The sequence below is a fragment of the Salmo salar genome, chromosome ssa19, assembly GCF_905237065.1.
Source record: "Salmo salar chromosome ssa19, Ssal_v3.1, whole genome shotgun sequence".
Lineage (NCBI taxonomy): Eukaryota > Metazoa > Chordata > Actinopteri > Salmoniformes > Salmonidae > Salmo > Salmo salar.
Genome location: NC_059460.1, coordinates 39,384,550 through 39,410,660, shown reverse-complemented (window position 1 = coordinate 39,410,660; position 26,111 = coordinate 39,384,550). Strand labels below are relative to the sequence as shown.

Sequence of the window (26,111 nt, the reverse complement as noted above, 5' to 3'; positions counted from 1 at the left end):
GCTAAAGCCATGACATTTTCTGGAATTTTCCAAGCTTTTGAAAGGCACAGTCAACTTAGTGTATGTAAACTTCTGACCCACTGGAATTGTGATACAGTGAATAATAAGTGAAATAATCTGTCTGTAAACAATTGTTGGAAAAATGACTTGTGCCATGCACAAAGTACATGTCCTAACTGACTTGCCAAAACTAGACTTTGTTAACAAGAAATTTGCGGAGTGGTTGAAAAACGAGTTTTAATGACTCCAACCTATGTAAACTTCCGACTTCAACTGTATATAGTGCTCTACTTTTCACTAGGGCCCATATGGCTCCATAGGAATCTGGTCAGAAGTAGTGCTCTATATAGAGAATAGGGGTCCATAGGACTCTGGTCAGAAGTAGTGCTCTATATAGGGAATAGGGGTCCATAGGGCTCTGGTCAGAAGTAAGCAAACACGAAAATGCTCATCCAGAGACAGCACTCCTAGTGGCCGGTGATTTTAATGCAGTAAAACTGAATTATGTTTTACCTCACTTCTACCAGCATGTCACCTGCACAACTAGAGGGATAAAACTCTAGATCACCTTACTCCACACACAGAGACACATACAAAGCTCTCCCCTCGCCCTCCATTTGGCAAATGGGACCATAACTATATCCTCCTGATTTCTGGTTACAAGCAAAAACTCAAACTGGAAGTACAAAGGAAAACTCAGCAGAGATCTGCCCAGTGACGTGAGCCTGCCAGACGAGCTAAATGCCTTCTATGCTCGTTTCGAGGCAAGTAACACTGAACCATGCGTGAGAGCACCAGCTGTTCCGGAAAACTGTATGATCACGCTCTCTCTGACCCTGTCTGTAATTTCTATATGTTTCAAGGAAATCACCATAGTCCCTGTACCAAAGAACGCCAAGGTAACCTGCCTAAATGACTACCGCCCCTTGGTACTCAAATCTGTAGACATGAAATGCTTTGAAAGGCTTGTCATGGCTCACATCAACACCATCATCCAAGAAACCCTGGACCCACTCCAATTTGTATACCGCCCCGCCCTCAACAGTTCCACAGATGACGCAATCTCTATTGCACTCCACACTGCACTTTCCCACCTGGACAAAAGGAACACCTACGTGAGAATGCTGTTCATTGACTACAGCTCAGCGTTCAACACCATAGTGCCCGCAAAGCTCATCACTAAGCTAAGGACCCTGAGACTGAACACCTCCCTCTGCAACTGGATCCTGAACTTCCTGACGGGCTGCCCCCAGGTGGTGAGGGTAGGCAACAACACATCCTCCACGCTGATCCTCAACATGGGGGCCCCTCAGAAGTGCGTGCTCAGTCCCCTCCTGTACTCCCCGTTTGCGCACAACTCCAACACCATCATTAAGTTTGCTGACAACATAACTGCGGTCGGCCTGATCACCGATGACGATGAAACAGCCTATAGAGAGGAGGTCAGAGACCTGACAGTGTGGTGCCAGAACAACAACCTCTCCACGAATGTCAGCAAGACAAAGGAGCTGATCGTGGACTACAGGAAAAGGAGGGTCGTGTTCAATTGGTTGAATCTGTGTTTAAAATTCACTGCTCGACTGAGGGACCTTACAGATAATTGTATGTGTGGGGTACAGAGATGAGGTAGTCATTCAAAAATCATGTTAAATGATATTATTGCACACAGAGTGAGTCCATGCAACTTATTTTGTGACTTGTTAAGCACATTTTAACTCCTGAACTTATTTAGGCTTGAATACTTACTGTATAATATTCATTCATTTCTAAACATTTCTAAAAACATAATCGACATTATGGAATATTATTAACATCATTAATAATTAACATTATTATCCACTTCGACATTATGGGGTATTGTGTGAAGGTCAGAAACCAAAAAAATCTCAATTTAATCCATTTTAAATTCAGGCCTATAACACAACAAAATGTGACAAAAGTCAAGAGGTGTGAATACTTTCTGAAGGCACTGTAAATCTACACTTCCAGTTAGGAAGAAAGTCATTATAGAAATCTACACTTCCAGTTAGGAAGAAAGGCATTATGTAAATCTACATTTCCAGTTAGGAAGAAAGGCATTATGTAAATCTACTTCCAGTTAGGAAGAAAGGCATTAAAGGCACATGATATTCTAAAGAGAGAGGGGTGTGTACCAACTAGTACACTGCTTTCCATAAGATATACAACAACAGTCATCTGAAGGTTAGGGACTATGACAAGCTACCTACTGCACTGACATGAGGGGAATGAATGTGTAATTGGACAAAGTTTATGTTGACTATTTGACTTCAGCCAGGGAAATGTTTACACTAGTTTGAAAAGGTAATATAGACACTGTGGGGGTTTGTCTACAAGCCTAAATCATTTTGGTTTCTAGTAGGATATCTTTAGCCTGGGTACCAGTTTGTTTAGCTCTCATTCCACTCCTTACCACTCTTGTCAAATGACACATAGTACCAGGAGTGGAAGGTTCGCACAAACGGACTGGATTTCAGGCTAAAGAGATCCTACTGGAGACCAAAATGATTTAGGCTTGTAGACAACCCCCCCGCCCCAGTGTCTATATTACCTTTTCAAACTAGTGTAAACATTTCCCTGGCTTTGCCAAAGGGTACATTACACACATTAGACGAGGTACACTAGATTACAACATTGTCTTTTTTAGGCAAAGCAAAGAAGAGAATACCTTCTGCATATTTGCTCTAACAGATATCAGAGGATACGATTGAATTAAACAAATGGCCAAATGCTCCTAGTATTCTTAAAAGGGATTAGAAGGCTCAGAGCGTCTTACTTTAAGAGCATTGGTTGCTTTGTGGTTTAAACACGGTCTCTGTCTACGCAACCAATCTATTCTTTTCTATTCTGAATACACTATGCTCCCGAGTGGCGCAGCGGTCTGCAGGCACTGCATCTCAGTGCTAGAGGCATCACTACAGACACCCTGGTTCGAACCAGCCGTGATTGGGAGTCACATAGGACTGCTCACAATTGGCCCAGCGTCGTCAGGGTTTGGTAATCATTGTAAATAAGAATTTGTTCTTAACTGACTTGCCTAGTTAAATTAAGGTTAAATAAAATACAATAAAAAAAAAAAATGCTGACATCTCTCAAAGAATTCTCAAATTGGCCCACTATTTATATTTTCCTGAAATACACAAAAATTGGGGTATAAAATTAACATTTTCAAAAAGAATGAATGTATGTGTCGAATACTGCATAGTTATTAGACTATAGTGCTTCTAATAACAGATGTACAGTTAAAGTTTATCTCAGAAAGCTATTCTGAATATTTACTGCAACAGTAAGGTGACAAATGTATATTTCAGCTATATCTGAACTTGATTTATCATTCATCCTTATTGAAGATGTCTTCAATACTATAGTGGATCATGATTATGTCACGCCCTGATCTGTTTCACCTGTTCCTGTGATTGTCTCCACCCTCTCCAGGTGTCGTTTATTTTCCCCAGTGTATTTATCAAATCAAATCAAATGTATTTATATAGCCCTTCTTACATCAGCTGATATATCAAAGTGCTGTACAGAAACCCAGCCTCAAACCCCAAACAGCAAGCAATGCAGGAATAGAAGCACGGTGGCTAGGAAAAACTCCCTAGAAAGGCCAAAACCTAGGAAGAAACCTAGAGAGGCTATGAGGGGTGGCCAGTCCTCTTCTGGCTGTGCCGGGTGGAGATTATAACAGAACATGACCAAGATGTTCAAATGTTCATAAATGACCAGCATGGTCAAATAATAGTAATCACTGTAATATTTATCCCTGTGTTTCCTGTCTCTCTGTGCCAGTTTGTCTTGTATGTTCAAATCAACCAGCGTGTTTTTCCCTGTACTCCTTTTGCTAGTTTTCCTGGTTTTGACCCCTGTCTGTCTCTGGACTACTTCCCCACCGGCCTGATCATCCTGCATGCCCTGACCTTGATTCTTCCTGTGCTTCGGTACCTTTTGGACTCTGAACTTGTTTTGACCCTTTTTGCCTGTCCACGACCACTCTCTTGCTTTACTCTATTGGATTAATAAACATTGTAAGACTCCAACCATCTGCCTCCTGTGTCTGCATCTGGGTCTCATCTTGTGTCATGATAATATATAATAATATATATATATATATAAAATAATATAATATATAATGATTACTTCATTTACAAAGTGGGCAAACTTAGAGATTCCAACAACGAACAGTGAGCCATCGTAATCATGCATATAAAAACGAATAATGACAAAAAAGCATTGTACGTTTTAATTTTATAACGTTTGTGTGAGAGAGGTGGAGAATTGATTGTCATCGATCAATAATGATAAACCTCCTGGCATTGATAACTTAGATGGGAATCTACTGAGGATGGTAGCTGACTCTATAGCCACTCCTATCTGTCATATTTTTAATCTGACCCTAGAGGAAAGTCTTTAACCTCAGGCCTGGAGGGAAGCCAAAGTAATTCCGCTACCCAAGAGTGGTAAAGTGGCCTTTACTGGTTCTAACAGCAGACCTATAAGCTTGCTGCCAGCTCTTAGCAAACTGTTTGAAAAAAATGTGTTTGACCAAATACAATGCAATTTTACTGTAAACAAATTAACAACAGACTTTCAGCTTGCTTATAGAGAAGGGCACTCAACATGTACTGCCCTGACTGATAATCAGTTGAAAGAAATTCATAAGATGATTGTGGGAGCTTTTTGTTAAATTTCAGTGCTTAGATGTTGTTGAAAACGTATGTCCCTTATCAATCTACACACAATACCCCCTAATGACAAAGCAAAAAAGGTTTTTAGATAATTTTGCCAAATTTATAAAAACAAATAATAAATAATGACATTTCACAATTACATAGGAACAGTGCCTTGCAAAAGTATTCACCCCCCTTGGCATTTTTCCTATTTTGTTGCCTTAAAACCTGGAATTAAAATAGTTTTTTGGGGGGTTTGTATCTTTTGATTTACACAACATGCCTACCATTTTGAAGAAGAAGACAAAGAAATAAGACAAAGAAATAAGACAAAGAAACTGAAAACTTGAGAGTGCATAACTATTCACCCTCCCAAAGTCAACACTTTGTAGAGCCACCTTTTGCAGCAATTACAGCTGCAAGTGTCTTGGGATATGTCTCTATAAAACTTGTCACATCTAGCCACTGGGATTTTTGCCCATTCTTCAAGGCAAAACTGCTCCAGCTCCTTCAAGTTGGATGGGTTCCTGCTGGTGTACAGCAATCTTTAAGTCATACCACAGATTCTCAATTGGATTGAGGGCTTTGACTAGGCCTTTACAAAACATTTAAATGTTTCCCCTTAAACCACTTGAGTGTTGCTTTAGCAGTATGCTTAAGGTCATTGTCCTGCTGGAAGGTGAAACTCCGTCCCAGTTTCAAATCTCTGGAAGACTGATGCAGGTTTCCCTCAAGAATGTCCCTGTATTTAGTACCATCCATCATTCCTTCAATTCTGACCAGTTTCCCAGTCCTTGCTGATGAAAAACATCCCCACAGCATGATGCTGCCACCACCATGCTTCACTGTGGGGATGGTGTTCTTGGGGTGATGAGAGGTGTTGGCTTGGCGCCAGACATAGTGTTTTCCTTGATGGCCAAAAAGCTAAATTTTAGTCTCATCTGACCAGAGTACCTTCTTCCATATGTTTGAGGAGTCTCCACATGCCTTTTGGCTTGCTTATTTTTTCTTTAAGCAATGGCTTTTTCTGGCCACTCTTCCGTAAATCACAGCTCTGTGGAGTGTACGGCTTAGTGGTCCTATGGACAGATACTCCAATCTCCACTGTGGAGCTTTGCAGCTTCTTCAGGGTTATCTTTGGTCTCTTTGTTGCCTCTCTGATAAATGCCCTCCTTGCCTGGTCTGTGAGTTTTGGTGAGTGGCCCTCTTTTGGCAGGTTTGTTGTGGTGCCATATTCTTTCCATTTTTTAATAATGGATTTAATGGTGCTCCGTGGGATGTTCAAAGTTTCAGATGTTTTCTTATAACACAACCCTGATCTGTACTTCTCCACAACTTTGTCCATGACCTGTTTGGAGAGCTCCTTGGTCTTCATGATGCTGCTTGCTTGGTGGTGCCCCTTGCTTAGTGGTGTTGCAGACTCTGGGGCCTTTCAGAACAGGTGTATATATACTGAGATCATCTGACAGATCATGTGACACTTAGATTGCACACAGGTGGACTTTATTTAACTAATTATGTGACTTCTGAAGGTAATTAGTTGCACCATATTTTATTTAGGGGCTTCATAGCAAAGGGGGTGAATACATATGCACGCACCACTTTTCCGTTTGGATTTTTCGTTTTGATTTTTTTTTTCATTTCGCTTCACCAATTTGGGCTATTTTGTGTATGTCCATTACATGAAATCCAAATAAAAATCCATTTAAATTACAGGTTGTAATGCAACAAAATAGTAAAAACGCCAAAGGGGGTGAATACTTTTGCAAGGCACTGTATTCAGAAGCTTTACTTTGTTGAAACACCTTTGGCCGCAATTACAGCCTCGAGCCTTCTTGGGTATGATGCTACAAGCTTGGCACACCTGTGTTTGGGGAGTTTCTCCCATTCTTCTCTGTAGATCCTCTCAAGCTCTGTCAGGTTAGATAGGGAGATTCACTGCACAGTGTCATGACGTTGGCCTCTTTTGGTACAGGGAGGACAGTTGACCCCCTCCCTTTTGCACCACCACCCAACCTACCTTCCCCCCAATCCACCCTGTGTGTAAAGGGTTGTAAAAACTCTAAAATTCCAGGAGAGTCTCTGGCCACATGGCCCATAGAGAGACAAAGGAAATTCTTCCAACTCATAGAATTGGAGAACCGAGCGACATGTGTGTGCTGGAGAAGGTATGGAAGATTGGTGAAGAATCCAGCTACGAACTGATCCGCTTGGTACAATTTTGTGATACTCAGAAGAGACAATATAGCCATATTACCATAAAACTGTTTATATAATAGCATCAGCTTGAGACTTGCATCATAATGGTTGCATAGAATGTATTAATAAGGATAAAGCTTTTGTAAGACATTGAGATGCTATGTACTGATGTAATGTGATAGAATTGTATTTCTGTAACCAAGTCTAGCTCAGTCACGGGCACGCCCCCAGGGACACATACAGGACCAGGCGTAATTTGACAAGCCTGTTCGATGGGCACTATAAAACACCCCCTGATTTACATTTCTTCAGACCAGGCCTCCACTCCATTGCGAGTTGGCCCATAGGTTTGACCATCCAAGTACTCTACTGAAAGTGAACTATACCACGTGGTTAACTTTTAGACTATCGAGACCGACAGAATAAGAACAAGTCTTTGATATTAATTATTAGTCTGCAGCTAAGTAAATTATATCATCGAACGCGAAGACCAACGAAACATCCATTCTATGACGACATTAATGAATGTCGCTCTGAAAGATCCATTCTAACCGAGAGAGAGAGAGAGAACGCGGACAAAACTCCCCAACAGAACAGAACTCTCGAACAAGGATCACGACGACACATGAGCGTAAATATATATTGATTGCAATTGTTCCCGAATGAGTGAGCCTTCAATTGTCAATTGTTAATATTAATGAACTCTGTGTAACTTCTCAGCTGACCGTTTATGACCCATTGTCTAACAGACCAGCCATGCTTGTTAGCCATTAGGGCACATTACTATACCAATCCTTTGTGACGATAATTACTGTTTGTATGTTTTCTGTTAATTACTTAGTGTAGTAAATAAATGATTTTAAGACAATTGATGTATGGATGATTTTAGTAAAGACTGGGTTCGTGCAGATACAACAATTTACGACGTTTGGAATGAGACTGGACTCGAGGTAAAATACACCATTTAAACCAGAAGATAATCGGCCTATACTATAATAGGATATAATATTATAGTACAGGAAAGTTATATTAGGAAAATTATAGCTTTGTAATCTGAATATTCTCCTTGGTGCCCCGATCTCCTAGTTAATTACAATTAAACGATTAATCAGTTTAATCGCGTGATAATAATTACAGGGAGCTAATTGATAAACATATCTTCAGTTTAATGGTACCCCCAAAGACACGACAACAGCTATTGGTCTCTGAAATTCCGGGCTCTGGCTGGGCCACTCAAGGACATTTAGACACTTTTCCCGAAGCCACTCCTAAGTTGTCTTGGCTGTGTGCTTAGGGTCGAAGTAAACGTTCGCCCCAGTCTGAGGTCCTGAGCGCTCTGGAGCAGGTTTTCATCAAAGATCTCTCTGTACTTTGGTCTGTTTATCTTTCCCTCAATCCGGACTAGTCTCTCAGTCCCTGCTGCTGAAAAACATCCCCACAGCATGCTGCTACCACCACCATGCTTCACCATAGGGATGGTGCCAGGTTTCCTCCAGATGTGACGCTTGGCATTCAGGCTAAATATATCAATCTTCGTTTCATCAGACCAGAGAATCTTGTTTCTCATGGTCTGAGAGTCCTTTAGGTGCCTTTTGGCAAACTCCAAGTGGGCTGTCATGTGCCTTTTACTGAGTGGCTTCCGTCTGGCCACTCTACGATAAAGATTTGATTGGTGGAGTGCTGCAGAGATGGTTGTCCTTCTGGAAGGATGTTCTATCTCCACCATCGGGCTCTTGGTCACCTCAGTGACAAAGGCCCTTCTCCCCCGATTGCTTAGTTTGACTGGATGGCCAGCTGTAGGAAGAGTCTTGGTGGTTCCAAACTTCTTCCATTTAAGAATGATGGAGGCCACTGTGTTAGACAGGTGTGTGCCATTCCAAATAATGTCCAATCAATTGAATTTACCACAGGTGGACTTCAAGTTGTATAAACATCTCAAGGATGATAAATGGAAACAGCACCTGAGCTCAATTTCGAGTGTCATAGCAAACAGTCTGAATACTTATGTATTTTTGATTTTTATTGCAATTTTTGAAATGTGTAAAAACTTTTTATTTTTTTATATATTTATGTGTTGATTTGTGCAGGGCACATTTGAAAAAAAAAATTAAGATCACAGGGGCCTCCCGAGTGGTGCAGTGGTCTAAGGCTGACACGACTTCTGCCGAAGTCGGTCCCTCTCCTTGTTCGGGAGGCGTTCAGAATAAATTACCTTGCACACTCATCTCTGCTCTCCTCCGCCTGATTCCATGCACCAATTACCCACAGCCTGACAGAAACATGCACCCCAAAATGGAGTCAGCAGGAGCAGTTACCCCGTTACTAAGGGTTGAGGAGCGCGTCCACAACATCTCGGCACCACTATGGATCACGTCCTTCAGACTATGGAGCGCTGGGAGAGCAGAGGAGTTCCTCCAGCGCCTCCACCAGCACAACCAAGGACACCACTGATCACCCCTCCTTCACCCGGTTCCAGTGGGATTCGGCTCTCCCTTCCGAAGGAGTACGATGTCAGGGTTTCCTACTCCAACTGGAGCTCTACCTGGCGCCTGTGCACTCCTTCGAGCTGCGAGGTCGTGTCCTCCCTCGTCTCCTGTCTCTCAGGGAAAGCCCTGGATTGGGCCAACGCTGTATGGGATGGACGGAGGAGCGGTGCTGGACCAATTCGAGGATTTCATCCACCGCTTCAGGGCAGTCTTCGACCACCAGCCTGAGGGTAGAGCGGTGGGTGAACATCTCGTGCACCTGAGGCAGGGGACGAGGAGCGCACAGGAGTTCCCATTGGACTTCCGGACCCTGGCTGCCAGCACGGGGTGGAATGACAGGGCCCTATTCGATCACTACCGTTGTAGTTTGCGTGAGGACGTCCGTCGGGAGTTGGCCTGTAGGGACACAACTCTGACCTTCGACCAGCTGGTGGACATGTCCATAAGGTTGGATAACCTGCTGGCTACCCGCGGATGTCCAGATCGGGGTCTGTCGATTCCATCCCCCAGCACGACCGCTCCGACGCCCATGGAGTTGGGAGGTGCTACAATTAGGGTGACCGGAGGAGAGGCCGATCCATGCACCATCTGTGGCCGCAGAGGGCACACTGCCGAACGGTGCTGGGGAGGTTCCTCTAGGAGTCGAGGCAGCAGGCAGTTTCACCCCAGCTGAGTCGGCACCAGGCTCACCTAGAGCCCCCTGTTGCTCACATGTTTTTGTTTATTAATTTTCCTGAGTTTTCACCGCATTCCCAGCATAAGGCGCTTGTAGATTCAGGCGCATCTGGGGATTTTATTGATAGATCATTTGCCCATAGTTTAGGGATCCCCATTGTTCCTGTGGATATGCCTTTCCCTGTGCACGCCTTAGATAGTCGACCATTAGGGTCAGGGCTAATTAGGGAGGCCACCGCTCCACTGGGCATGATTACGCAGGAGGGTCACATGGAGCGAATCAGTCTCTTCCTTATTGATTCTCCTGCGTTTCCCATGGTGCTGGGCCTACCCTGGTTGGCCTGTCAAGACCACACTATTCGTGGCAAATGAGGGCTCTCACAGGGTGTTTAGGGGTTTCTATCGGTGCTACTACGGTGGAAAGTCCAGAACAGGTCTCCACCGTGCGCATCTCCTCTGAATATGCCGATTTGGCTCTCACCTTCTGTAAGAAGAGGGCGACTCAATTACCACCCCATCGGCGGGGGGATTGCGCGATAAATCTCCTGGTAGACGCAGCACTTCCCAGGAGTCACGTGTATCCCCTGTCGCAAAAGGAGACGGCGGCTATGAAAACATATGTCTCCGAATTTCTGGGGCAGGGGTACATTTGGCCCTCCACTTCACCTGCCTCCTCAAGTTTCTTTTTTGTGATGAAGAAGGATGGAGGTCTGCACCCGTGTATTGACTATCGAGGCATCAACCAAATCACTGTGAGGTACAGTTACTCGCTACCTCTCATTGTCAGTGTGATCGAGTTGAGCATGTGTCCCTGGTGTGCAGGGTGCTTGGTCGACTGTTGGAGCATGACCTGTACGTCAAGGCTGAGAAATGCCTGTTCTTTCAACAGTCCGTCTCCTTCCTAGGGTACCGCATTTCCACTTCAGGGGTGGAGATGGAGAGTGCCCGCATTTCAGCCGTGCGTATTTGGCCGACTCCCACCACAGTAAAGGAAGTGCAGCGGTTTTTAGGGTTTGCCAACTACTACCGGAGGATAGGTAGCGGCTCCCATTACGGTTTGCCAACTACTACCGTTGGTCAGGTAGCGGCTCCCATTACCTCACTGCTGTAGTGGGGAACGGTGCGTTTGCAGTGGTCGGCTGAGGCGGACAGGGCTTTTGGTCAGCTGAGGGCTCTGTTTACCTCGGCTCCGGTGCTGGCTCATCCGGATCCCTCTTTGGCGTTCATAGTGGAGGTGGACGCGTCCGAGGCTGGGATAGGAGCCGTGGTCTCTCAGCGCTCGGGTACGCCACCAAAGCTCCGCCCCTGTGCCTTCTTTTTGAAGAAGCTCAGCTCGGCGGAGCGAAACTATGACATGGGGGACCGGGAGCTGTTGGCTGTCGTCAAGGTTTTGAAGGCATGGAGACATTGGCTTGAGGGGGCTAAACACCCTTTTCTCATCTGGACTGACCACCACAATCTGGGGTACATCCGGGCGGCGAGGAGACTGAACCCTCGCCAGACAAGGTGGGCCATGTTCTTTACCCGTTTTGTCTTCACCATGTCCTACAGACCAGGTTCCCAGAACGCTAAAGCAGACGCACTGTCCCGGAGGTATGACACAGAGGAGCAGCCCATGGATCCCACTCCCATACTTCCGGCCTCTTGCCTGGTGGCACCTGTAGTGTGGGAGCTGGATGCGGACATCGAGTGGGTTTTACGTACAGATCCCACTCCCCCGCAGTGTCCAGCTGGGAATCTGTACGTTCCGTCTGCTGTCCGTGACCGTTTGATCTATTGGGCCCATACGTCACCCGGGCATCGGTCGGACAGTGCACTGTCTTAGTGGGAAGTACTGGTGGTCCACTTTAGCTAAGGACATGAGGGTTTATGTCTCCTCCTGCTCGGTGTGCGCCCAGTGCAAGGCCCCTAGGCACTTCCCAGAGGGAAGTTACTCCCTTTGTCCGGTCTCCCTACGGCCCTACAGACTGTGGAAGCCCTGTTTACACACGTCTTCCGGCACTATGGGGTGCCTGAGGACAAAGTATTTGATCGAGGTCCCCAGTTCACGTCAAGGGTCTGGAGGGCGTTCATGGAATGTCTGGGGGTTTCGGTCAGCCTTACCTCAGGTTTTCACCCCGACAGTAACGGGCAGGTGTAGAGAGTGAACCAGGATGTGGGTAGATTTCTGCGGTCCTATTGCCAGGACCGGCCGGAGGAGTGGGCGGCGTTCGTGCCCTGGGCAGAGATGGCCCAGAACTCGCTCCACCACTCTTCCACTAACCTCTCCCCCTTCCAGTGCGTACTGGGGTACCAGCCGGTCCTGGCGCCTTGGCATCAGAGCCAGATCGAGGCTCCTGCGGTGGATGACTGGTTTAGGCGCACTGAGGAGACCTGGGACGCTGCTCATGTGCACCTTCAGCGGACCGTGAGGTGCCAGAAAACCTGCGCAGATCGCCACTGCAGTGAGGCTCCGGTGTTCGCACCGGGGGACCGGGTCTGGCTCTCGACCCTCCCCTGCCCCTCCCCTGCCCTGCCAGAAGCTGGGCCCGCGGTTTGTGGGGCCATTCAAAGTCCTGAGGAGACTGAACGAGGTATGTTACAGGTTACAGCTTACCTCCGATTATCGAATTAACCCCTCGTTTCATTTGCCTCTCCTCAGGCCGGTGGTGGCTGGTCCACTCCAGGAGACTGAGGTGCGGGAGGTTCCTCCGCCCCCCTTTGGACATCAAGGGGGCCCCGGCGTATGCAGTTCGATCCATACTGTATTCGAGGCGTCGGGCGAGGGGCCTTCAGTATCTCGTGGAGTGGGAGGGGTACGGTCCGGAGGAGAGATGCTGGGTGCCAGTGGAGGACGTATTGGACCCCTCAATGCTGCGGGAGTTCCACCGTCTCCATCCGGATCGCCCTGCGCCTCGTCCTCCAGGTCATCCCTGTGGTCGGTGTCAAGGGGGGGTACTGTAGTATTTGTTTTATAAAGGTGCTGTTCGTGGTACACTCATCTCTGCTCTCCTGCGCCTGATTCCATGCACCAGTTACCCACAGCCAGACAAAGGCACTGCATCACGGAGGCGTCACTACAGATTCCAGGCTGTGTCACAACCGGACATGATCAGGAGTCCCATAGGGCGGCGAACAATTGGCCCAGCGTCGTCCGGGTTAGGGGAGGGTTTTGCCGGATGGGCTTTACATACCTCACTGCACTGTAGCGACGCCTTGTGACGGGCCGGGTGCGTGCAGGCTGACTTCGGTCGTCAGTTGAACGGTTTTTCCTTCGACACATTGGTGCAGCTGGCTTCCGGGTTAAGAGGGCGGGTGTTAAGAAGTGCGGTTTGGTGGGTTTCAGAGGACGCATGACTCGACCTTTACCTCTCCCAGCCTGTTGGGGAGTTGCAGCGATGAGACAAGATCAAATTTGGGGAGAAAAATAAACTATATATATATATATATATATATAAATATCACTAAATTTAAAGACTTTGAGACTGAAATGTAGCCGTTACTTTCCACTGATTCCCTTTGGCATTGGTGAAGATCAAATCAGACGGTAGAGTAGGGATTCATCCAAAATGGCACCCTATTAAACCCTATATAGTGCAATACCTTTCACCAGACCCATATGGGACCTGATAAAACGTATTTCACTATGAAGGGAATAAGGTGCTATTTGGAACATATCCTAGTGACCAGTGGTGTAAAGTACTTCAGTAAAAATACTTGTAAGGACTACTTAAGTCGTTTTGGGGGTTATCTGAACTTTATTTTACTATTTATATTTTTGACATCTTTCACTTTTACTTCACTACATTCCTAAAGAAAATTATGTACTTTTTACTCCATACATTTTCTCTGACACCCAAAAGTACTCGTTCCATTTTTCATGCTTAGCAGGACAGGAAAATGGTCTAATTCACACACTTATCAAGAGAATATCACTGTTCCTCCTTACTGCCTCTGATCTGTTAGACTCACTAAACACACGCTTATTTTAAAATATATATACTGCTCAAAAAAATAAAGGGAACACTTAAACAACACAATGTAACTCCAAGTCAATCACACTTCTGTGAAATCAAACTGTCCACTTAGGAAGCAACACTGATTGACAATAAATTTCACATGCTGTTGTGCAAATGGAATAGACAACAGGTGGAAATTATAGGCAATAAGCAAGACACCCCCAATAAAGGAGTGGTTCAGAAGGTGGTGACCACAGACCACTTCTCAGTTCCTATGCTTCCTGGCTGATGTTTTGGTCACTTTTGAATGCTGGCGGTGCTTTCGCTCTAGTGGTAGCATGAGACAGAGTCTACAACCCACACGAGTGGCTCAGGTAGTGCAGCTCATCCAGGATGGCACATCAATGCGAGCTGTGGCAAGAAGGTTTGCTGTGTCTGTCAGCGTAGTGTCCAGAGGCGCTACCAGGAGACAGGCCAGTACATTAGGAGACGTGGAGGAGGCCGTAGGAGGGCAACAACCCAGCAGCACGACCGCTACCTCTGCCTTTGTGCAAGGAGGAGCAGGAGGAGCACTGCCAGAGCCCTGCAAAATGACCTCCAGCAGGCCACAAATGTGCATGTGTCTGCTCAAACGGTCAGAAACAGACTCCATGAGGGTGGTATGAGGGCCCGACGTACACAGGTGGGGGTTGTGCTTACAGCCCAAAACCGTGCAGGACGTTTGGCATTTGCCAGAGAACACCAAGATTGGCAAATTCGCCACTGGCGCCCTGTGCTCTTCACAGATGAAAGCAGGTTCACACTGAGCATGTGACAGACGTGACAGAGTCTGGAGACGCCGTGGAGAACGTTCTGCTGCCTGCAACATCCTCCAGCATGACCGGTTTGGCGGTGGGTCAGTCATGGTGTGGGGTGGCATTTCTTTGGGGGGCCACACAGCCCTCCATGTGCTCGCCAGAGGTAGCCTGACTGCCATTAGGTACCGAGATGAGATCCTCAGACCCCTTGTGAGACCATATGCTGGTGCGGTTGGCCCTGGGTTCCTCCTAATGCAAGACAATGCTAGACCTCATGTGGCTGGAGTGTGTCAGCAGTTCCTGCAAGAGGAAGGCATTGATGCTATGGACTGGCCCACCCGTTCCCCAGACCTGAATCCAATTGAGCACATCTGGGACATCATGTCTTGCTCCATCCACCAACGCCACATTGCACCACAGACTGCCACCTCATCAGGAGCATGCCCAGGCGTTGTAGGGAGGTCATACAGGCACATGGAGGCCACACACACTACTGAGCCTCATTTTGACTTGTTTTAAGGACATTACATCAAAGTTGCATCAGCCTGTAGTGTGGTTTTCCACTTTAATTTTGAGTGTGACTCCAAATCCAGACCTCCATGGGTTGATAAATTGGATTTCCATTGATTATTTTTGTGTGATTTTGTTGTCAGCACATTCAACTATGTAAAGAAAAAAGTATTTAATAAGATTATTTCTTTCATTCAGATCTAGGATGTGTTGTTTAAGTGTTCCCTTTATTTTTTTGAGCAGTGTTGTCACGTCCTGACCAGTAGAGGGTATAGTTGGGTCAGGACGTGGCAGAAGGGAGTGTGTGTTTTATTGTTTCATTGATTTTGGCCGTGTAACTTCCAATCAGGCACAGCTGTAGAGGGTTGTGGTTGATTGGGAGTCACACATAAGTTGCCTACGTTTCCTTTGTGTTTCGTGGGTAATTGTGCTTGTCACTGTGGTTGCACCTGACAGGACTGTGTTGGCTGTCAGTTTTGTTGTTTTTGTAAATTGCGTAGTGTTCGTTGAATTAAATATGACGAACCCTAACTCCGCCGCATTTTGGTCCACTTCTTCCATAGACAGCCGTTACAGAATTACCCACCAAACCAGGACCAAGCGGCGGAAGAGGAAGGAGCAGCAGGAGTACAGCGTTATGGACGAATGGATTTGGGAACAAATCCTGGACGGAGAGGGACCATGGACTCAGGCTGGGGATTATTGCCTCCCGCAGTGGGAGATTGAAGCGGCGAGAGCGGAGAGGCGCTATTACGAGGAGAGAGAGCGCAACGAGCGTGAGAGGCAGCCCCAATAATTTTTTTGGGGGGGGCACACGGGACAGTCGGTGGAGCTGAGGTCGGAACCAGAGCCAGTCGGGATGACATTGGAGGTGAGCGAGGGATATGAGACAGAGACTGTGACGGGGTTAATGGGGAAATTAGGAGAGAGAGAGAGATGAGAGAGCTGCTAGTGTGGTGCATAAAGTACGGCATTCGCCCTAATGAGCGTGTCGTGGGAATGATGTCACCTGAGGCAGCTCTCCATACTCGTCCTGAGGTGCGTGCTGGTTGTCTGGTAAAGACTGTGCCTGCGCCCAGAAACAGGCCTCCTGCATGTCTTCCCAGCCCTGCACGTCCTGTGCCTACGCCCAGAACCAAGCCTCCTGCATGTCTTCCTATCCTGGTCAAGCCCGTGCCTCCTCCACGGACCAGTCCTCCAGTGGGTCTCCCTATCCTGGTCAAGCCCGTACCTCCTCCACGGACCAGTACTCCAGTGGGTCTCCCTATCCTGGTCAAGCCCGTGTCTCCTCCACGGACCAGTCCTCCAGTGGGTCTCTCCACCCTGGTCTCTCCTGTGCCACCTCCTCAAACCAGGCATCCAGCGGGTCTTCCCAGACTGGTGAGTCCAGGGCCTGCGCCCAGAGCCAGGTCTTCGTTATGTCTCCCCAGCCTGGTGAATCCTGAGCCGGAACAGCCAGAGTGGCCAGACTGCCCGGAACTGCCGGAGTGGCCAGACTGCCCGGAACTGCCGGAGTGGCCAGACTGCCCGGAACTGCCGGAGTGGCCAGACTGCCCTGAACTGCCGGAGTGGCCAGACTGCCCTGAACTGCCGGAGTGGCCAGACTGCCCTGAACTGCCGGAGTGGCCAGACTGCCCTGAACTGCCGGAGTGGCCAGACTGCCCTGAACTGCCAGACTGCCCCGACTGCCCCGAGCGGCCAGAGTGGCCCGACTGCCCGGAACGGCCTGCACCTGAGCCACCTCCAGGATAGGTGGGTTGGGGAGGGAGGGTGTAGCACAGTGCCGTCGGTGACGGCAGCCACCCTCCCTTCCCTCCCTTATTGTTTAGGTGTTCTTTTTTGTTGGGGATTTTCTTGTGTTTTCCTTTTTTAGGTGCATCCCGGGGTCTGCACCTTGAGGGGGGGGTACTGTCACGTCCTGACCAGTAGAGGGTGTAGTTGGGTCAGGACGTGGCAGAAGGGAGTGTGTGTTTTATTGTTTCATTGATTTTGGCCGTGTGACTTCCAATCAGGCACAGCTGTAGAGGGTTGTGGTTGATTGGGAGTCACACATAAGTTGCCTACGTTTCCTTTGTGTTTCGTGGGTAATTGTGCTTGTCACTGTGGTTGCACCTGACAGGACTGTGTTGGCTGTCAGTTTTGTTGTTTTTGTAAATTGCGTAGTGTTCGTTGAATTAAATATGACGAACCCTAACTCCGCCGCATTTTGGTCCACTTCTTCCATAGACAGCCGTTACAAATGTATATTTTTTTTACACATGCTTAGTTTGTAAATGATGCCTCAGTTCCCCTGGTAATTAAAAAAAACAAGAAAATGGTGACATCATTTGCGTAATATAAGGAATTTCAAAATACTTATATTTTTACTTTTACTCTTGATTTTATTTTTAATTTTACCTTTATTTAACTAGGCAAGTCAGATTTACAATGACGGCCTAGGAACAGTGGATTAAACTGCCTTGTTCAGGGGCAGAATGACAGATTTTTACCTTGTCAGCTCGGGGATTCGATTCAGCAACCTTTCGGTTAGTAGTCCAACGCTCTAACCACTAGGCTACCTGCCTCCCCTTAAGTATATTTTAGTAATTAGATTTGATTTTGATACTTAATAAGTATATTTAAAACTAAATACTTTTATACTTTTACTCAAGTAGTATTTTACTGGGTGACTTTCACTTGAGTCATTTTCTATTAAGGTATCTTTACTTTTACTCAAGTATGACAGTTGGGTACTTTTTCTCACCTCTGCTAGTCCTCTCTGTCTTTTCCCTATGGAGATACAATGAGTTCTAATGCTGCAGTTGTTTAAACACTGCTCCTCTGTCCTTGAACCTTGAGGTGTTAACGTGCACTGTACACGTGCATGGACACACACACACACGGGGGCGAGAGGGCAGCAGCCGCGCTGGCGTTTAATATCTTACCGTTAGACATCCCATCAGGCTTTGCTCAAAGGGTCGTTGGAAGGCCCGGGGGTCACCGCACCAGTCCAGCAGCTCTGTTGCTGCCGTTTGGAAATTGGCGGGGTTCTGTAAGTGCTAAGGAAGAAAAGGAAGTTCAAACATAAAGGAAAGGTCATTAGGAGTCAAATAACAGACAAATGTCAAAGGTCACGAACACATATTTGTGTGTGTGTGTCAATGAGGTTACAGGAGCAGATTATTAGTGCATTTAACCTAGATAATTATATGTAACCAGAACATATTATATTTCATAGTATACTCTAATATTATTCTATAGCATTTCTACAGTATGTAGATTCATGTATAGAATAATAGTGTACATACATCATATTATTCAACCTGCTATAAGAGAGGGAGAGAGAGAGAGACAGAGAGAGAGAGACAGAGACAGAGAGAGAGAGAGAGAGAGACGGAGAGAAAGACAGAGAGACAGAGAGAGACGGAGAGAAAGACAGAGAGAGAGACAGAGAGAGAGAGACAGAGAGAGAGACTTATTAAACCCAGAGGAAAAACTAAAAATACTCATGGGCGAAGGAGCAATGGCTCCTCTTGCAGCCAAATATGTATTTGCCTGCCATAGCCTGAGGGACACTGAATGATAACATCTGCATAGTAAGTAGTAACTTACTTATTATTACTATTATTGTTATTACCATTATTATTGTTGTTTATCATTCGAACTAGTAGTGGTATGGGTGGTAATGGTAATGATAGCAGTTTAGTGATGGTGGTGGTAGTAGTAGTAATGACGATAGTAGTTGTAGTACTGATGTAATGGTGAAGATGACCGTTATTTAGTTATGAGTTAGTTATAGTTTCATTTTCACATTCTACTATTGACTGTTACCATTTTACTGTTATTATTTTTGTATTTAATTTTGTATTATTATTTACTGCCATTTTATATTATTATTTGTTATTGTTTATAATTTTATTACAATGTATATTGTATACATTGTTGCTTTGGCAATATTGACACAATGTTTTTCATGCCAATAAAGCAGCTTGAATTTGAATTTGAGAGAGAGAGAGAGACAGAGAGAGACACAGAGAGAGAGACAGAGAGAGAGAGAGACAGAGAGAGTGTGTGAGAGAGAGAGACAGAGAGAGAGACGGGGAGAGAGAGAGAGAGAGAGAGACAGAGAGAGAAAGACAGGGAGAGAGGGAGAGAGAGAGAGACGGAGAGAGAGAGACGGAGAGAGAGAGACAGAGAGAGAGAGAGAGAGAGACAGAGAGAGAGAGACAGACAGAGAGAGAGACAGAGACAGAGAGAGAGAGAGAGAGAGAGAGAGGGAGAGAGAGAGAGAGAGACAGAGAGAGAGAGAGAGGGGGGGCAATAGAGAGGGGGAGAGGAGAGAGAGAGACAGAGAGAGGGACAGAGAGACAAAGAGCGAGAGACAGACAGAGACAGAGAGAGAGAGAGAGTGTCTGTGTTACCAAGGACACAGTAACAGTAAAATGACAGGGGCCGAATCAATAAAACAACGAACAATGAAAAGCACTAAATGTAAAAAAATAAAACTAATATATTTAATGACCGTATGGAATAAACATCCATTATTCTCCCAAAACATTGTGTTAATGTAGTGGTACATTGTGTTAATGTAGTGGTACATTGTGTTAATGTAGTGGTACATTGTGTTAAGGCAGTGGTACATTGTGTTAATGAGGTGGTACATTGTGTTAATGTAGTGGTACATTGTGTTAATGTAGTGGTACATTGTGTTAATGTAGTGGTACATTGTGTTAATGCAGTGGTACATTGTGTTAATGTAGTTGTACATTGTGTTAATGTAGTGGTACATTGTGTTAATGTAGTGGTACATTGTGTTAATGAGGTGGTACATTGTGTTAATGCAGTGGTACATTGTGTTAATGCAGTGGTACATTGTGTTAATGTAGTTGTACATTGTGTTAATGTAGTGGTACATTGTGTTAATGCAGTGGTACATTGTGTTAATGCAGTAGCTGTTCCTCTGGTTCTGTACATCAGTAAAGCTGTTCCTCTGGTTCTGTACATCAGTAAAGCTGTTCCTCTGGTTCTGTACATCAGTAAAGCTGTTCATCTGGTTCTGTACATCAGTAAAGCTGTTCCTCTGGTTGTCTGGTTCTGTACATCAGTAAAGCTGTTCCTCTGGTTATGTACATCAGTAAAGCTGTTCCTCTGGTTCTCTGGTTCTGTACATCAGTAAAGCTGTTCTTTTGGTTATGTACATCAGTAAAGCTGTTCCTCTGGTTCTGTACATCAATAAAGCTGTTCATCTGGTTCTGTACATCAGTAAAGCTGTTCCTCTGTTCCTCTGGTTCTGTACATCAGTAAAGCTGTTCATCTGGTTCTGTACATCAGTAAAGCTGTTCATCTGGTTCTGTACATCAATAGAGCTGTTCCTCTGGTTCTGTACATCAGTAAAGCTGTTCCTCTGGTTCTGTACATCAGTAAAGCTGTTCCTCTGGTTCTGTACATCAGTAGAGCTGTTCCTCTGGTTCTGTACATCAGTAAAGCTGTTCCTCTGTTCCTCTGGTTCTGTACAACAGTAACGCTGTTCCTCTGGTTCTGTACAACAGTAAAGCTGTTCATCTGGTTCTGTACATCAGTAAAGCTGTTCCTCTGTTCCTCTGGTTCTGTACATCAGTAAAGCTGTTCCTCTGTTCCTCTGGTTCTGTACAACAGTAAAGCTGTTCCTCTGGTTCTGTACAACAGTAAAGCTGTTCCTCTGTTCCTCTGGTTCTGTACATCAGTAAAGCTGTTCCTCTGTTCCTCTGGTTCTGTACATCAGTAAAGCTGTTCCTCTGGTAATGTACAGCATGTCTGCTCTGCACTACTTTTGACAAGGACCCGTAGTGTAAAAGTAATGCATTATGTAGGGTACAGGATTCCATTTGGGTTGCAGACCATGTAGGTGACAAAGACACTAAAGGAGGACAACTCCAGGTGACAAAGAGACTAAAAGAGGACAACTCCAGGTGACAAAGAGACTAAAGGGGGACAACTCTAGGTGACAAAGAGACTAAAGGTGACAAAGAGAACAGCAGATCAGGCAGAGAATGTCACTCACGACACGACCACATTGTCTCACCTCACTTAAGAGATCCAGGGCTAATAAAAAAAACAGATGTCAATCTCAATGTGATTAAATCCCAGATTAAAACAGATGTCAATCTCAGTGTGATTAAATCCCTAGATTAAAACAGATGTCAATCTCAATGTGATTAAATCCCCGATTAAAACAGATGTCAATCTCAGTGTGATTAAATCCCTAGATTAAAACAGATGTCAATCTCAGTGTGATTAAATCCCTAGATTAAAACAGATGTCAATGTGATTAAATCCCAGATTAAATAAAGGGAAAATAAGGCATCTCTCCTCTCTCCTATCCTCTCTGAAGCAGTTTATTGCCTTTCTGCTGAGAAATTATACCCACATGCTGCTTTTTCCTTTGTGGTGTGCTTGCTAGGTTACAAATCAGAAACTCAGTCCACAGCTAAGCAGCATCAAAAGGCACATAGTACAGCTTGTCATGTTGAACTGAGCTGCTTGCTTTGATTCCACCTCCTCCACACACCTGGGTTCAATCAGTATTCAACATCTTTCAATACTATCAGCGTTTGCTCTAGCCTGCATGAAGGGCCAGGTGGACTGGGTTTGCTTTGCAGTTTTGCAGTTCTATTCTATTGGTACAGTTGAGCCAGGCGGGCTCAATTGAGCCCAGATAAAGTATTTTAAATGATTTCTAATACTATTTAAACCCAGGTCTGTTCCTCTCCTCTGTAAGAGACAGGAAGGGGGGAAAAGCAGCAGACTAGTTACAGTCAGGAGGTTTTTCTTTTTCTCTTTAGGTGGCAGTAGAGGTCAGCATTTGATTAGCCTCCAAATCCCTTTGTAAAAGCAGCATTTGACAAGGGCCAGATGAAACCAGTCTTGTTTATTTCATGTGGAGTCCTAGACCATTTCCCTGCAGAGTAAATCTTTGTTCAGGGTAGGGGCAGGTGTGTGTTTGGGTGTGTTTGTGTACTGTGTGTGTGTGTGTGTGTGTACTGTGTGTGTACTGTGTGTGTGTGTGTGTGTGTGTGTGTGTGTGTGTGTGTGTGTGTGTGTGTGTGTGTGTGTGTGTGTGTGTGTGTGTGTGTGTGTGTGTGTGTGTGTGTGTGTGTGTGTGTGTGTAAAGGGGGTTAAGAGAATGTGCATCCTGCTGTTGGATAGAGTCAGCTCTGGAGAAACTCACATTCAGAGATGCTAAATATAGATTAGACTGGAAGATAAACACACAGTCAGTGTACCAAGGATGGAGGGAGGGGGAGGAGGGAGGAGAGAGAGGAGAGCGAGAGAGAGAGCGAGAGAGAGAGAGAGAGAGAGAGAGAGAGAGAGAGAGAGAGAGATGAGATGTAGAGGACAGGGAGACAGAGAGATCAGATGTAGAGAGAGAGAGAAAAGAAAGAGAGAGAAGAGAGGTAGATGAGAGAGAGAGGAGATTGAGAGAGAAAGAGGGGGATGGAGAGAAAGAGAGAGGAGAAGAGAGGGGAAGCACAAACATAAATATATAGAGAGACAAGGATGAATTGTTTGGAGGGATATGTTATGTATAAAGGAGGTAAACAAATAAAACACCATCTCCACTGTGGCTTGGTGTGATTACTGTTCACCACCATTATCACTGTGGCTTGGAGTGATTACTGTTCACCACCATTATCACTGTGGCTTGGAGTGATTACTGTTCAACGCCATCTCCACTGTGGCTTGCAGTGATTACTGTTCACCACCATTACCACTGTGGCTTGGTGTGATTACTGTTCACCACCATTATCACTGTGGCTTGGAGTGATTACTGTTCACCACCATTATCACTGTGGCTTGGAGTGATTACTGTTCACCACCATTACCACTGTGGCTTGGTGTGATTACTGTTCACCACCATTATCACTGTGGATTGGAGTGATTACTGTTCACCACCATTATCACTGTGGCTTGGAGTGATTACTGTTCACCGCCATTTCCACTGTGGCTTGGAGTGATTACTGTTCAACACCATTATCACTGTGGATTGGAGTGATTACTGTTCAACATCATTATCACTGTGGCTTGGAGTGACTGTTCAACACCATCTCCTCTGTGGCTTGGTGTGATTACTGTTCAACACCATCTCCTCTGTGGCTTGGAGTGATTACTGTTCAACGCCATCTCCACTGTGGCTTGGAGTGATTACTGTTCAACACCATCTCCACTGTGGCTTGGTGTGATTACTGTTCAACGCCATCTCCACTGTGGCTTGGTGTGATTACTGTTCAATGCCATCTCCACTGTGGCTTGGTGTGATTACTGTTCAACGCCATCTCCACTGTGGCTTGGTGTGATTACTGTTCAATGCCATCTCCACTGTGGCTTGGAGTGATTACTGTTCAACGCCATCTCCACTGTGGCTTGGTGTGATTACTGTTCAACGCCATCTCCACTGTGGCTTGGTGTGATTACTGTTCAACACCATTATCACTGTGGCTTGGTGTGATTACTGTTCAACGCCATCTCCACTGTGGCTTGGTGTGATTACTGTTCAACGCCATCTCCACTGTGGCTTGGTGTGATTACTGTTCTTTGCACTCAGAACAATTGGTCACACCAAGTGTGATAGTGGCTGCTGCTCTTGCTGCGCACGCTTGGCACTGCCACTTCGCAGATGTTGCCTCTTCTCCAGCCAAAACCCACCAATCAAGCCTAACTAGTGGCCAAGAGACATACCCACTACCCCCTGGGTGGGAGAGTACTCCAACATGTATACACACTCCAGACCAACCAGAGAGACACAAATAAAGACTGACTGATGTATGTATGTCTAGGGATGCAGCCGCCTTACAGACATAATGATTGACTAGTTATTGTGTATTAGCCTGTATCAAGGGTTTAATCAACATAAATTAACATTTCATCTATTACCCCATCATAACATCTCATCTATTATCCTACATTACATCTCATCTATTAACCCTTCATAACAACATCTCATCTATTACCCCTACATAACAACATCTCATCTATTACCCTTCATAACATCTCATCTATTACCCTTCATAACAACTCATCTATTACCCTTCATAACATCTCATCTATTACCCTTCATAATATCTCATCTATTACCCTTCATAACATCTAATCTATTACCCTTCATAACATCTCATCTACTACCCTTCATAACAACATCTTATCTATTACCCTTCATAACAACATCTCATCTATTACCCTTCATAACATCTCATCTATTACCCTTCATAATATCTCATCTATTACCCTTCATAACATCTCATCTACTACCCTTCATAACAACATCTCATCTATTACCCCTACATAACAACATCTAATCTATTACCCTTCATACCAACATCTCATCTATTACCCTTCATAACAACATCTCATCTATTACCCTTCATAAAAACATCTCATCTATTACCCTTCATAACAACATCTCATCTATTAAACAAACAATCTATTACCCTTCATAATATCTCATCTATTACCCTTCATAACAACATCTCATCTATTACCCTTCATAACAACATCTCATTCATACAACATCTCATCTATTACCCTTCATAACAACATCTCATCTATTACCCTTCATAACAACATCTCATTCATAACAACATCTCATCTATTACCCTTCATAACAACATCTCATCTATTACCCTTCAATAACATCTCATCTATTACCCCTACATAACATCTCATCTATTACCCTTCATAACAACATCTGATCTATTACCCTTCATAACAACATCTCATCTATTACCCTTCATAACAACATCTCATCAATATATGTTTATTAATATATAATTTAAGCTACACTTACCAGACAGTCTATTAGATACATCCATCTAGTACTGGGTCGGACCCCTTTTTGCCTCCAGAACAGCCTGAATTCTTCAGAGAATGGATTCTACAAGTCGGAAATGTACCAAAGGGACGTTGGTCAATGCTGATTGTAAGGCATGAAGCAGTTGTTTCAGATTGGATGGTGGTACACCACCAACCTGTACCATTAAAACCAGGCAGGACTAATGCTGCTTACACCAAAACCTGACTCTGTCATCAGCATGACGCAACAGGAACCGGGATTCGTTAGACCAGGAGATGTTTTTCTCCTCCTCATTGTCCAGTGTTGGTGATGGCCACTGGAGCTGCCTCTTCTTGTTTTTAACTGATAGGAGTGGAACCCCGTGTGGTCGTCAGCTGCAATAGCCCATCCATGACAAGGATCGATGACTTGTACGTTCCAAGATGCCATTTTGCACACCACTGTTGGCAATGTGTCGTTATTTGTCTGTTTGTGGCCCGCCTGTGAACTTGCATGATTCTTGCCATTCTCCTTTCATCAACGAGCTGTTTTCCACCGCTGGACTGCCGCTGACTGGATGTTTTTTTTTTGGTTTGTCGCACCATTCTCAGGAAACCCTAGACACTGTCATGGTCCGTGAAAATTCCAGGAGGGCGGCCATTTCTGAAATACTGGATCCGACATGCCTGCCACTGATGACCATACCACAGTCCAAGTTTAGTTTTGCCCATTCTAAGGTTCGATCCAACAGTAACTGAATGCCTCGATGCCTGCCTGCTTTATATAACAAGCCACGGTCAACTGACTTCACTGTCTGTAGAAGCGAACCATTTTCGTGAATGGGGTGATGTACCCAATAAACTGGCTGGTGAGTATATATACATGCAACAGCATTGACACATTGTGTTTATATAGGCTCTATCCTACACTCAATATGCAAACATTAGGAACACCTTCCTAATATTGAGTTGCACCCCCCTATTTTGCCCTCAGAACAGACTAGATTTTTGTGTCTTGCCCATTCACCCTCAATGGCA

The 26,111-nt window shown here is 45.3% G+C and overlaps 1 protein-coding gene across 2 annotated transcripts in view; it reads right to left on the bottom strand.

The window, feature by feature from the left end:
• LOC106578757 (zinc finger MIZ domain-containing protein 1) overlaps positions 1 to 26,111 on the bottom strand; it is a 389,252-nt gene that overhangs the window by 110,725 nt on the left and 252,416 nt on the right. For both annotated transcript variants that reach the window (XM_045702291.1, XM_045702290.1), the window contains one exon: positions 18,215 to 18,328. In XM_045702291.1, the coding sequence (XP_045558247.1) occupies positions 18,215 to 18,328 (114 nt within the window). The remainder of the gene's footprint in view (positions 1 to 18,214; positions 18,329 to 26,111) is intronic.